Genomic DNA, 12,392 nt, shown 5'->3' on the forward strand with positions numbered 1-12,392 from the left:
GAGAAAGTTAGTGACTGAAAATTCGTAAATAGATCTCGCCGCAACGAAAAACAATGTGCAGTTAGTAGCTCAGTTTAGTTTTGGCCTTCTGTATAAAACATTGAAATATGACTTTTAACCATGGTGCATAAAAGAACAAGATTGTACTCTTTAAGCATCTCTCTCATTAGTAACTTGCATTTCATGCCCAGAAATGTGTGTCTGCAAAACTGCTTTCTACACTGTTGTTTGAATGGTATGAATTCCTTGTGTCATTATTTCATAACTTAGGGTATTTAAGTAGTTTTCAAAGGTATTTAATATGTTCTTTTATTTTTATAATTGACAGAGCCGTGTAACTGCTGGAGTTGTTGGTAGTATAGTCAGCCTGCAAGCCCAAGAAATTGCCCAGGCAGCTGAACGATATGCTGAACTGCAAGCAGAACGAGAGGTATGCAATGCATAAAACTGCTAAATATGTATTGTGGAAGGAAAAGTACCTCCTAAGTAAAAGTATAATCAAATAAAGATTTGTTAAAACCTTGTACTTGTTGGTGAACCGATTAGGTCTTGCTGTCCATAGTTGATTGTAATGCAACTACCACACAGAGCACAACAAAAAGGCTCAAACAAACTTTTAAAACATTTCTCGCATGTAGAAGAAGACAATATATTAAATGAAATGAATAGAAACACATTATTTCCCTGTTTGAATTCGTTTTCTACATACCAAAATAGTACATCAGTCATGGGAAACACACAGAAATGGTTTGTACTAGTGCACACTGCGAAAAAGTCTTGCCTGAATTGTTCAGAATTCTGTGCACGTGTTCAGTCACTAATGATCTTGTCAGTAGGGTGTTAAAATCTAATCATTTTTTTCCCCCTTAAGTTCACAATTTGTCGACAGTCTGTTGACAGTGTACAAATGTTGGAACATACAGCTCATCCTGTGCTGTCTAAGAAGAGATATTCAGTCACTGATAAAATTATTAATGCAAGTATTTTGTTAGAGAGAAGATTTAACATTGCATTACTTTAAAACAGAATTGGAACTGCTACACATTGTTCCTGCCTTGTATGTGACATGTTGATTTTTGTTTCATAATTGATACTGCCTCTGTTATTACAGTTTGTAGTTGTTAAAATTGCCGTCCCTGTTTTTACCTTAGGTTTCTGGAGCAATACCACCAGTACCAAGTGGAAGAACCTTGGTGGCTATAAATCGCCAGAAAGCAGCACTGCAGGAAAAAGTGATGCAATTGACTGCTGAACAAGAGAAAGCACAAGAGGCTATGAACAAAGCTGTACAACGTCTGCAGCAGCTGAAAGAGTCCAAAGAAGAAGTTGAGACAGCACTTGCAGACAAGGAGAAATTAGAAACAGAGGAGAACCAAGTGTAAGTGTCACTGACTATGTTGAACCCATTTACTGAATGTTTCAGTGTATTTGGTTCTCCCCTTCCTCCTCTATAACTGTACCAGATGCTGTTATGTTGTCATTAGTTTTCTTAACTGTGTGTGTGGAAAGTACCAAAGTACACTGCTTACTGTAAATTGAAGACCAATCAAAATCAGAGTAAACAACGCAAAAAAAATGGCACAGATGGTTGAATTGTAGCTAAATGGAGCCAATGCACACATACAATTCGTCAATAAAAACAATAAAATAAAGGCATATTTTGTAAAAAGATATGTCAATCCAGAGAGTAGGGAATGAGCTACATTAATGCCATTAAACAATGTTTGTTCAATCTGAACAGCATTGAAAATATAATAGTAATGCCACATGCTGGTAATATGTACATAAACCATGTCAGTCAGTAAGTTTGTCTTTTGTATCAGGAAACACTTTGCAACTCTCAGAGCCTCATATTATTTTATGAAGCCAGCCAGCTGTCAGTCAAGATCATTTCATACATGTTAAGGTTCTGAAATATGACTGGCCACTCTTTTGTTTGGATAATTGTTGACTACACAAGCTCCATGGTGACAGCTATTATCATATTGGAAAATTCATGATGAGGGGACATTCTCGAAGTTTCTTCAACATCTACATTTACATCTGTACCACTGTAAAGTGCGTGGCAGAGGATATGTCCCACTGTACCAGTTATTAGAGCTTTCTCCCATTCCATTCACATATGGATCATAGTGAGAATGATTGCTGCTGTAATTAGACTAACCTTGTCCTTACAATCCCTGGGAGAGTGATATATAGGAGGTTGAAATATATTCCTAAATTCATCATTTAAACGTGGTTCTAGAAATTTTGTAAGTAAATTTTCACAGGATAGTTCATGTCTATCTTCAAGCGTCTGTCAGTTCACCTCTTTAAGCATCTTCGTGACACTCTGCCATAGGTTGAACAAACCGGTGACCACTCGTGCTGACCTTGGTATCTGTTCAGTATCCCGTGTTAGTCCAGTTTGGTATGGCTCCACACATTGAGCATTATTCTTGAATGTGTCATTTTGTAGACTGATTGCATTTCTCTAGTATTCTACCAATGAACTGTAGTGTACTACCTGTTTTTCTTATGACTGAGACTATGTAATCATTCCATTTCTTATCCCTTCAAATTTTTCCGCCCAGGTATTTGTACGAGTTGACTGATTCCAACTGTAACTCACTGATATTATAGTCAAAAGATACTACATGTTATTGTTTTATTAACAGAATAACTTTAAATTTTTGAATATTTGAAGCAAGTTGCCAATATTTGAAATCTTATCAAAATCTAAGTGAATATTTTTGCAGGTTGTTTTAGAGAGTACTTAGTTACATATAACTGTATCATCTGCAGAAAATCTTAGGTTACTTTTAATATTGTCCGCTAGTTCATTAACATAAACATGGACAGCAAGGGTCCCAATACTCTTCCCTGGAGCACATGTGAAGCTAATTCTATAGCTGTTGGTTACTCTCTCTCCAGGATGATTTGCAGTGCTGCCCCTACCCAAAAATTCTCAATCCAGTCACAAATTTCACTTGATACCCCATAAAATTGTACTTTCGATAATAAGCAACGATGCTTTACAGAAATCAAGGAGTACTGCATCTATGTTATTGCTTTGCTCAGTGGCTTTCAGTATGTCTCATGAGATAACTGTAAGTTGGGTTTCATGTGATCTATGTTTTCAAAATCTGTGCTGGTTGGCAAGGAGGTCATTCTCTTGGAGATACTTCATTCTGTTTGAGCTCAGAATATATTCGAAGATTCTACAACAAATGGATGTCAGCGATACTGGGCAGTAGGTTTGTGGATCGATTCTGCTACCCTCCTCATAGACGGATGTATCCTGTGCTTTCTTCCAAATATTGGGTACAAGTTTTTTCAAGGAATGTATGGTAGATTATAGTTAAGAGGAGCTAACTCAGTTGCAAATTCAATGTAGAATCTGATAGGAATTCTGTAGTGCCCTGGATCTTTGTTAAATTTTAATAATTTCAGCTGCTCTTCAACGCCACTGACACTAATATCTACATCTACCTACATATTCCACAAACCACTGTATGGTGCATTACAGAGTGTACTTTGTACCATCACTGGTCATGTCCTTTGTTGTTCCACTCACAGATAGAGCGAGGAGAAACAACTGTTTGAAAACCTTCGTACGAGCCCTAATTTCTCGCATCTTATCTTCATATCTGTTACATGAAATGCGTGTTGGTGGCAGTAGAATGGTTCTGCATTTTGCCTCAAGTGCTGATTCTCTAAGTCTGCACAATAGTGCCTTGCAGAAAGAGCATTGCCTTCCCTCCAGGGATCCCCATTTGAGTTCAGAAAGGACCACCATAATACTTATACACTGATCAAATCTATGTGTAACAAATCTACCAACATACCTCTGAATTACTTGGAGGTTTCCAGAATGAGATTTTCACTCTGCAGCGGAGTGTGGTGCTGATATGAAACTTCCTGGCAGATTAAAACTGTGTGCCGGACCAAGACTCGAACTTGGGACCTTTGCCTTTCGCGGGCAAGTGCTCTACCAACTGAGCTACCCAAGCATGGACCGAGACTCGAACTCAGGACCTTTGCCTTTCGCAGGCAAGTGCTCTACCAACTGAGCTACCCAAGCATGACTCACGCCCCGTCCTCACAGCTTTACTTCTGCCAGTACCTTGTCTCCTACCTTCCAAAGTTTACAGAAGAGCTTCTGTAAAGTTTGGAAGGTAGGAGACGAGGTACTGACAGAAGTAAAGCTGTGAGGACGGGGCATGAGTCGTGCTTGGGTAGCTCAGTTGGTAGAGCACTTGCCTGCGAAAGGCAAAGGTCCTGAGTTCGAGTCTCGGTCCGGCACACAGTTTTAATCTGCCAGGAAGTTTTATACTTGGAGGTCTTCCTTCAGTCTGACCTGATGGGGATCCCAAATACTTAAATAGTACTTAAGAACGTGTCACACTAGCATTCTGTAAGCCATCTCCTTTATGGATGAGCTGCACTTACCCAGAATTCTCCCAACAGAACAAAGTTGAGCGTCGGTCTTCCCTACTACCGGTTGGACATGCTCATTCCATTTGATATCACTTTTAATCAAAGGTACTGTGTCAAGCTACACCCTATTAATGCTGTATCACTCATTCTTTTCAATAATACAGGAATTAAATTGGGGCAGTACTCCTGATTTTGAAGATTTGAAAACAGAGTTAACCATATTTCTGCATTTTCTTTGATACTCTCAATTTCAGTTCCTGTGTCATCTTGAGTCACTGGACACTAACTTTGGTGCTACTAACAGTCTTTATGTATGACCAGAATTTCTTTGGGTTTTGTGAAAGATCTTTCTGCAATATTCTGCTGCAGTAGTCATTGAAGGCTTCACACATTGCTCTGTTGACAGCCGAACACATTTCATTCAACAGCTCCCTCTTTGTAGTCCTCTATTTTGTCTTACATCTGTTTTGCAGTAATCCCTGTTTCCTTAGAAGTTTCTTTGCAGTAACTATACAGGGTGTTACAAAAAGGCACGGCCAAACTTTCAGGAAACGTTCCTGACACACAAATAAAGAAAAGATGTTATGTGGACATGTGTCCGGAAACGCTTAATTTCCATGTTAGAGCTCATTTTAGTTTCGTCAATATGTACTGTACTTCCTCGATTCACCGCCAGTTGGCCCAATTGAAGGAAGGTAATGTTGACTTCGGTGCTTCTGTTGACATGCGACTCATTGCTCTACAGTACTAGCATCAAGCACATCAGTACGTAGCATCAACAGGTTAGTGTTCATCACGAAAGTGGTTTTGCAGTCAGTGCAATGTTTACAAATGCAGAGTTGGCAGATGCCCATTTGATGTGTGGATTAGCACGGGGCAATAGCCGTGGCGCAGTATGTTTGTATCGAGACAGATTTCCAGAACGAAGGTGTCCCGACAGGAAGAAGTTTGAAGCAGTTGATCGGCGTCTTGGGGAGCACGGAACATTCCAGCCTATGACTCGTGACTGGGGAAGACCTAGAACGACGAGGACACCTGCAATGGACGAGGCAATTCTTAGTGCAGTTGACGATAACCCTAATGTCAGCGTCAGAGAAGTTGCTGCTGTACAAGGTAACGTTGACCACGTCACTGTGTGGAGAGTGCTACGGGAGAACCAGTTGTTTCCGTCCCATGTACAGCGTGTGCAGGCATTATCAGCAGCTGATTCGCCTCCACGGGTACACTTCTCCGAATGGTTCATCCAACAATGTGTCAATCCTCATTTCAGTGCAAATGTTCTCTTTACGGATGAGGCTTCATTCCAACGTGATCAAATTGTAAATTTTCACAATCAACATGTGTGGGCTGACGAGAATCCGCACGCAATTGTGCGATCACGTCATCAACACAGATTTTCTGTGAACATTTGGGCAGGCATTGTTGGTGATGTCTCGATTGGGCCCCATGTTCTTCCACCTACATTCAATGGAGCACGTTATCATGATTTCATACGGGATATTCTACCTGTGCTACCTTTACAAGTACGACACAACAAGTGGTTCATGCACGATGGAGCTCCTGCACATTTCAGTCGAAATGTTTGTACACTTCTCAACAGCAGATTCGGTGACAGATGGATTGGTAGAGGCGGACCAATTCTGTGGCCTCCACGCTCTCCTGACCTCAACCCTCTTGACTTTCATTTATGGGGGCATTTGAAAGCTCTTGTCTACGCAACCCCGGTACCAAATGTACTGTAGAGACTCTTCGTGCTCGTATTGTGGACGGCTGTGATACAATACGTCATTCTCCAGGGCTGCATCAGCGCATCAGGGATTCCATGCGACGGAGGGTGGATGCACGTATCCTCGCTATCGGAGGACATTTTGAACATTTCCTGTAACAAAGTGTTTGAAGTCACGCTGGTACGTTCTGTTGCTGTGTGTTTCCATTCCATGATTAATGTGATTTGAAGAGAAGTAATAAAATGAGCTCTAACATGGAAAGTAAGTGTTTCTGGACACATGTCCACATAACATATTTTCTTTCTTTGTGTGTGAGGAATGTTTGATGAAGGTTTGGCCATACCTTTTTGTAACACCCTGTATACCATGGAAGGCCCATCATGTCACAAACTGTTCTTCTGCATATATGTCTATCCATTGCAAGGTGAAATATTCTTCAAAACTTGAGCCATAGTTCCTCTACATGCTACTGTCCTGAGCTAAAGATTTCAAATTCCTCACTGAGACATGACATTGATGCTTCTTTATCTAGCTTACTGAACATATAAATATTTTCTACTTGTTTCAGTTGCCCATTGTACTTTGGTAATTGTTGTTGTTATTACTGCTCCTTAGTCGCTGATACCAGTTTCAATGTGGACACCCTCAAAGAGATCAGTTGTGTTTGTTGCCATTAAATCTAATGGTTTTCTATCATTAGTGTGGTTCTGAACCACGTATTCTATGTAGTTTACAGAGAAGGTGTGTAGGAATGTTTCACAGGATGTCTTGTTACACCCATCATTGACAAAACTGTCATTATCTCTTTTGTTTGTTGGATGTTGAAAGTCTCGTTACATGATTACAGTTTGATTGGGACTTATGTACTAGTGAAGTGAGGCTTTCTCTAACATTTTTCTTGTGTTCAGAGGTGAGTACAGTGGTTGATAGGAGAATCCAATATAATCCTTTATGTCAACTGCTCCAGTATGAATTTCTAATATCCTATGGCAATTGAATGAACTGAAATTTTAGTGGCAAAATTTGCAGTTTTTTAGACTACTACATAAGTAAGATATTATTATCAAATAATTATTATATGACATGGTCCACAATATATTTCTCGGGACACTGTATTGCACCAGTTTGGTTACCAGATTAATTTTATTTATTTGCCATCTTTTGTAGTACTGAATGTAAATTATAGTAGGCCCACAGAATTAAAATAAATAATTTTTGTATGTGGCCAAATTCAGGAAAACCAATTACAACTCTGCTATTAGAAAGAAGCAAGCAAGTTCATAAAACTTTGTTTCAAAAGTGTTCAAAATTTCACTTATGACTGTTACAAAAGAGAAAAGAAACATTATATTAACAAGTTACTTATTAATTAAAGTGTATAACAAGCATAGAACAGCTCCAGCTTGTGACAAAATAATAATTGTTTTACCAATATTATTATTTTTTCCTTTCTTCTTGCTGCTACCACTGCTCTTACAATTTCCATCATAATTAATGTTAAATATATAAAGATTCTAACCTTACTAGTTATAATCATATACAACGTGTGCAACTTTGTGTCCGCCGTTTGTCGATATGTGGCGACAGTGGTAAGTAGTGGTCAAAAGAAACGGATCGCAGATGTCGGACAGTTAGCTTGGACCTCAGTCAACATAACTTCATTCAAACATTAGTTGATTTGTGCCTGCATCATGAAGATGTTCTTGATTGAAACTGTCAGTTTACGAGCCTAATTCTTGTCATTTGCAGTAGGTGTTACTGTTTTGTTTCAATATGAAGAAAACAGTGGCTGAGTCTCATTGAATGCTCTCAAGTATGTATGGTAAAGACGCTATTAGTGAAATAACATGTCGTGAGTGGTTTCAACGCTTCAAGAACGGTGATTTTAACATCATAGACTGGCATAGTGGTGGAAGAGAGAATGTTTTCAAAGATGCAGAATTGGAGACATTACTGAGTGATGACTCGCGTCAAACTCAAGAAGAATTGGCACAATTAGTGTGAGTGACACAGCAAGCCATTTCAAAATGTCTCAAGCCTATGGGCATGATTCAGAAAGAAGGAACTGGGGTCCTGTGTGAGCTGGAACCAAGAGACATTGAACGGCGTTTGTGTGTTTGTGAACAGTTGCTTCAGAGGCAAAAATGGAAGGGATTTCTGCATCGCATTGTGACTGGGGACGAAAAATGGGTTCATTACGATAATCCTAAATGCAAAAAATCATGGGGATATCCCAGCCATGCTTCCACATCGACAGCCAAACCAAATATTCACAGCTCCAAGATCATGCTCTGCATTTGGTGGGACCAGCTCAGCGTCGTGTACTATGAGGTGTTAAAACCAAGTGAAACAATCACAGGTGCTCATTGTCAAATGCAATTAATGCATTTGAGCAGAGCATTAAAAGACAAACAGCCACAATATAGTGAGAGGCACAATTAAGTGATTTCGCAGCATGACAAGGCTCGACCCCACGTTGCAAAAGAGGTCAAAATGCACCCCACCCGCCTTATTCTCCAGACATTGCTCCCTCTGACTATCACCTGTTTAGATCAATGGCGCATGGCCTGGCTGACCAACACTTCTGATCTCATGAAGAAGTCACAAATTGGATCAATTCGTGGATAGCTTCAAAAGAATTTTTTCGACCCGGTATTCATACACTGCCCGAAAGATGGGAGAAAGTAGTGGCCAGCGATACTTTGGATGATACTTGTGTAACCAATTTGTTTCATCAAAGCCTCAAATGTTGGGGAAAAATTGGCAGAAGCAAAGTTGTACACCTTTTATATACAATTAGTATCTATTATATATATATATATATATATATATATATATATATATATATATATATTTTTTTTTTTTTTTTTTTTTTTTTTTTTTTTTTTTTTTTTTTTTTTTCGCCTCACCAGCACCACTACCAATATTCATCTCATTCTCTTTCTACTTTCTACTTATGCTAGATTTCTGTTGAGATGATTTCTACACTACCCACAAATCCTCTTTCCTCATCCCAGCATTTACTCCCCAATCATTTCATATAGAAGGAAACAGACATTTCAGAAAGCACGAGCTTATCTGTCAGTCATGTTTATTGGTTGAGTACTAACATTTTGTAATTTATTGTTTGTGTTATATAGGGTGATTTTTTCCAACTGTGTACAAACTCTAGGGATTGGTCGATGAGAGGATACGGAACAAAAAATATCTAATGAACTTATGTCCGGAAATACATGGTTTCCATGTTAGAGACCATTTATTCAGTCATACATTGTTACAGAGACTCCAGCCTAATACTCACTGTACGATGCAGCCACAGTTTCTCTATGTCTTGAAAACTATTTGTGTGTGGCTCAATGTATGCGTGTGCATACCATAGCGTGTTCTGTCTCTCATGTTCACATAGGCCAGGCTACATTGGAACAGTGTCAAAGGCAGCATGAATACACTGCTTCAGTGTCTCCACATCTGGAATGAGCTTTTCATACACAATACTTTTGAGATGGCCTCATAACCAGAAATCGCATGGGCTGAGATCCAGTAAACAAGCAGGCCATGCAAGTGGAAAACACAAGTGAGATGTGTCTGGACATTAACAGCAAAGAGGGCTGTAGCACCGTCATCTAGCAGCCACATAACCCTCAGATTCAACAATGGCACTTCTTCCAGTAGGGGAGGCAAAGTCACCTGCAAGAAACACTGATAGTTTTGGCCTGTCAGGTGTCATGGAAGGAGGACTGGTCCCAAAATATGGTCACCAATTATCCCGACTCTCACGTTGGGATGGCACCGATGCCGATGATTCGCTGTCACCATACCATAGGGGTTCTGCATACTATCCTACAGATGACTGTTATGGAAGTTGAAGATACGGCTCCATGTAAAATTGGTCTCATCTGTGAATAGGATGGATTACACAAATCCTAGAATCATGGTTACCTAATGAAGAAACCAGTGACAAAACTGCCCTTGAGGTGGAAAGTCTGTCACTAGTAAGCTCTGCTCAAACTGTAAGTGATAATTTTAGTAACAATTCTCATAGAATGTGCAATGTGGTCGTCTGGCTTACCCTGTAATGGGGGGCAATTGCTTGGTACTGACATGGCAGTCGCGTTCTACAGTGTTAATCACTTTTTTCTCTGAGTCTGGTATCCAAACATTTGGGGTATGTCCTTCATGATTTTCTGCTCCCTGAAATGACCCTGTCTCAGACAAATGGCGAAACACTGTTGCAAATATTTAATGCCCATTGCTATTTGCCTTTCTACAAGTAAACACCATATCGGCAAGCTCTCAGTTCGAATATGGAACCATTGTGTACAATGCTGTATTACATCCACTACAAGGTGAGTCAGCAAGAGAAGTGAATCGGGCACAACATTACCAATTACTATGGCAGGAGAGGATGCTAGGTCATGACATATGAGAAACAGTACCACCCTCTAGAAGGAAACTATGCATACTGTAATTGTGGGTGCATGGTACAGCACGTATTAGACCGCACTCTCTGTAACAAAGTGTGATTGAATAAATGCTCTCTAGCATGGAAACAATGCATTTCCGGACATAAGTTCATTAGACCTTTTTTGTTCCATATCCTCTCATCGATTAATCCTTAGAGTTTGTACACGATGGAAAAAATCACCCTGTAATTCTGTATCTCACAGTTATATTTGTTACGTGGACAGCCCTTATTGTAGCAATGTGGTATGTCATTTAGTAGTTCCTTTGTCAGACACTACAAAATGTACAAAACACAGTACTCATCAGATGCAGACATGTGTCTATGATTATCATTTTGCTGACAGACTCATGGCACTGAAAGTAAATTTTCTGCAATTAGATAAGTCTCTTATTTCAAACTATATCATGGATAAGAAGTTGATTTTGCTTTTACAGTATATTGAAAAAGCTGCAAGCCCTTGTGGTTATAAATGAAACTTTAAAACAGCAAGAACAGCAGTTCCGTGAACAGTGTAAATCTGAGCTCACTCGCTTACAACAAATGGTTAGGTAAGCTATTGCACCAGTGCTGCTATTTTCTGCTAAGTAGACAAATGTAATACATTATTTATAGTTACCTGGGCTTTTTTTTGTGTATACTTGGTTCATTCCTAATTTTGGAAATGGAAATGCTGATACAATGTAATGTATAGGACACAGTTTCGGGATCATAATTTAAACATTAATTATTTGTTGTTTGTTACTGTTGTTATTGGTCATGTAGAGAAGATGCTTATTTTAAGAAAGCTGTTGACCTTTTTTTCCTTGCGAAACGAGGTATAAAAGTTACAGGACATAACTGCTGTGACCTGAAAGCATTGCGCAAAAATAATGCACATCAGAGCTAATTAAACTGCAATGAATATCATTCTTGAAGCAGTGGAAAGTCAAACATAGGGAATTCCAGGTTGGAGTAACAACAATATTATGAAAAGGATAGATTGCTATTCGCCATAAACATTTTTCTTTTCTGAAAAAATTTACATATAACAGTGTTTTCGATGTGGCTGTCTGCATCTCAGCGTGTCATCTTTACAGTGAGTAGCTATCTCTCCTTTTCACAATATTGCAGTGGAAAGTCAGGTAGATTATAAATGAAAATGGACACTGTAAATATTAATTTATTTTGTTAATCAATGGAAGGAACCCATTCATGTTTTCGAGATAGACATATGTTCTGTAAATGTGATACAAGACAAAATAAATTGCAATTTTAGCTTACCTTCAGCAGTTTCACTTATCATATAAACAATTTATGTAAAATAACAATGGTAAAACGAAAAACTGTTGTTAATGAGTACAACAATAGTGAAACATACTATTTGGTAATTAAATTAATTCATTTTGGTGTGACATTTTACTCTCACATTTAAAATAGTAAACATTAGAGAAAAATTGTGAAATATAACTTTCTTCATCTGTTCTTCCTCACGTCAAGAGAAAGAAAGAGGACTACTTAAATTATGTTCAAATCTGCTCATTTGACTTTTCAAGCAAAGTTTACACATCTTACAGTAGACTGTAATACAGAAAGCATAATTATGTGAAACAAATACTAACAAAGAGATAGAGGGGCTGGCCAGTACTTACCTCAGCTCAGTACAGCTGATAGATACACAAAAAACAGAACCAAAAATTTACGTTCCTAGCTTTCGGAACAAATGTCCTATGCCAACCTCTTCATGGGCCGCATGGAGGAGGCTTTCCTGAAGACCCAACAGCTGCTTCCCCTGGCCTGGTATA

At 38.9% G+C, this 12,392-nt stretch overlaps 1 protein-coding gene and 1 non-coding gene across 3 annotated transcripts in view; one reads left to right on the plus strand and one right to left on the minus strand.

The window, feature by feature from the left end:
• The window catches only part of LOC124612862 (coiled-coil domain-containing protein 93), an 82,419-nt gene that overhangs the window by 42,859 nt on the left and 27,168 nt on the right, over positions 1–12,392 (plus strand). For both annotated transcript variants that reach the window (XM_047141293.1, XM_047141292.1), the window contains 3 exons: positions 329–430; positions 1,152–1,378; positions 11,046–11,159. In XM_047141293.1, coding sequence (XP_046997249.1) covers positions 329–430; positions 1,152–1,378; positions 11,046–11,159 — 443 coding nt within the window. The remainder of the gene's footprint in view (positions 1–328; positions 431–1,151; positions 1,379–11,045; positions 11,160–12,392) is intronic.
• Trnas-cga lies at positions 3,990–4,063 on the minus strand. The gene has a single exon. It is a non-coding gene; the product is annotated as a tRNA-Ser (tRNA).

Source organism: Schistocerca americana, chromosome 4 (genome assembly GCF_021461395.2).
Source record: "Schistocerca americana isolate TAMUIC-IGC-003095 chromosome 4, iqSchAmer2.1, whole genome shotgun sequence".
Classification (NCBI taxonomy): domain Eukaryota; kingdom Metazoa; phylum Arthropoda; class Insecta; order Orthoptera; family Acrididae; genus Schistocerca; species Schistocerca americana.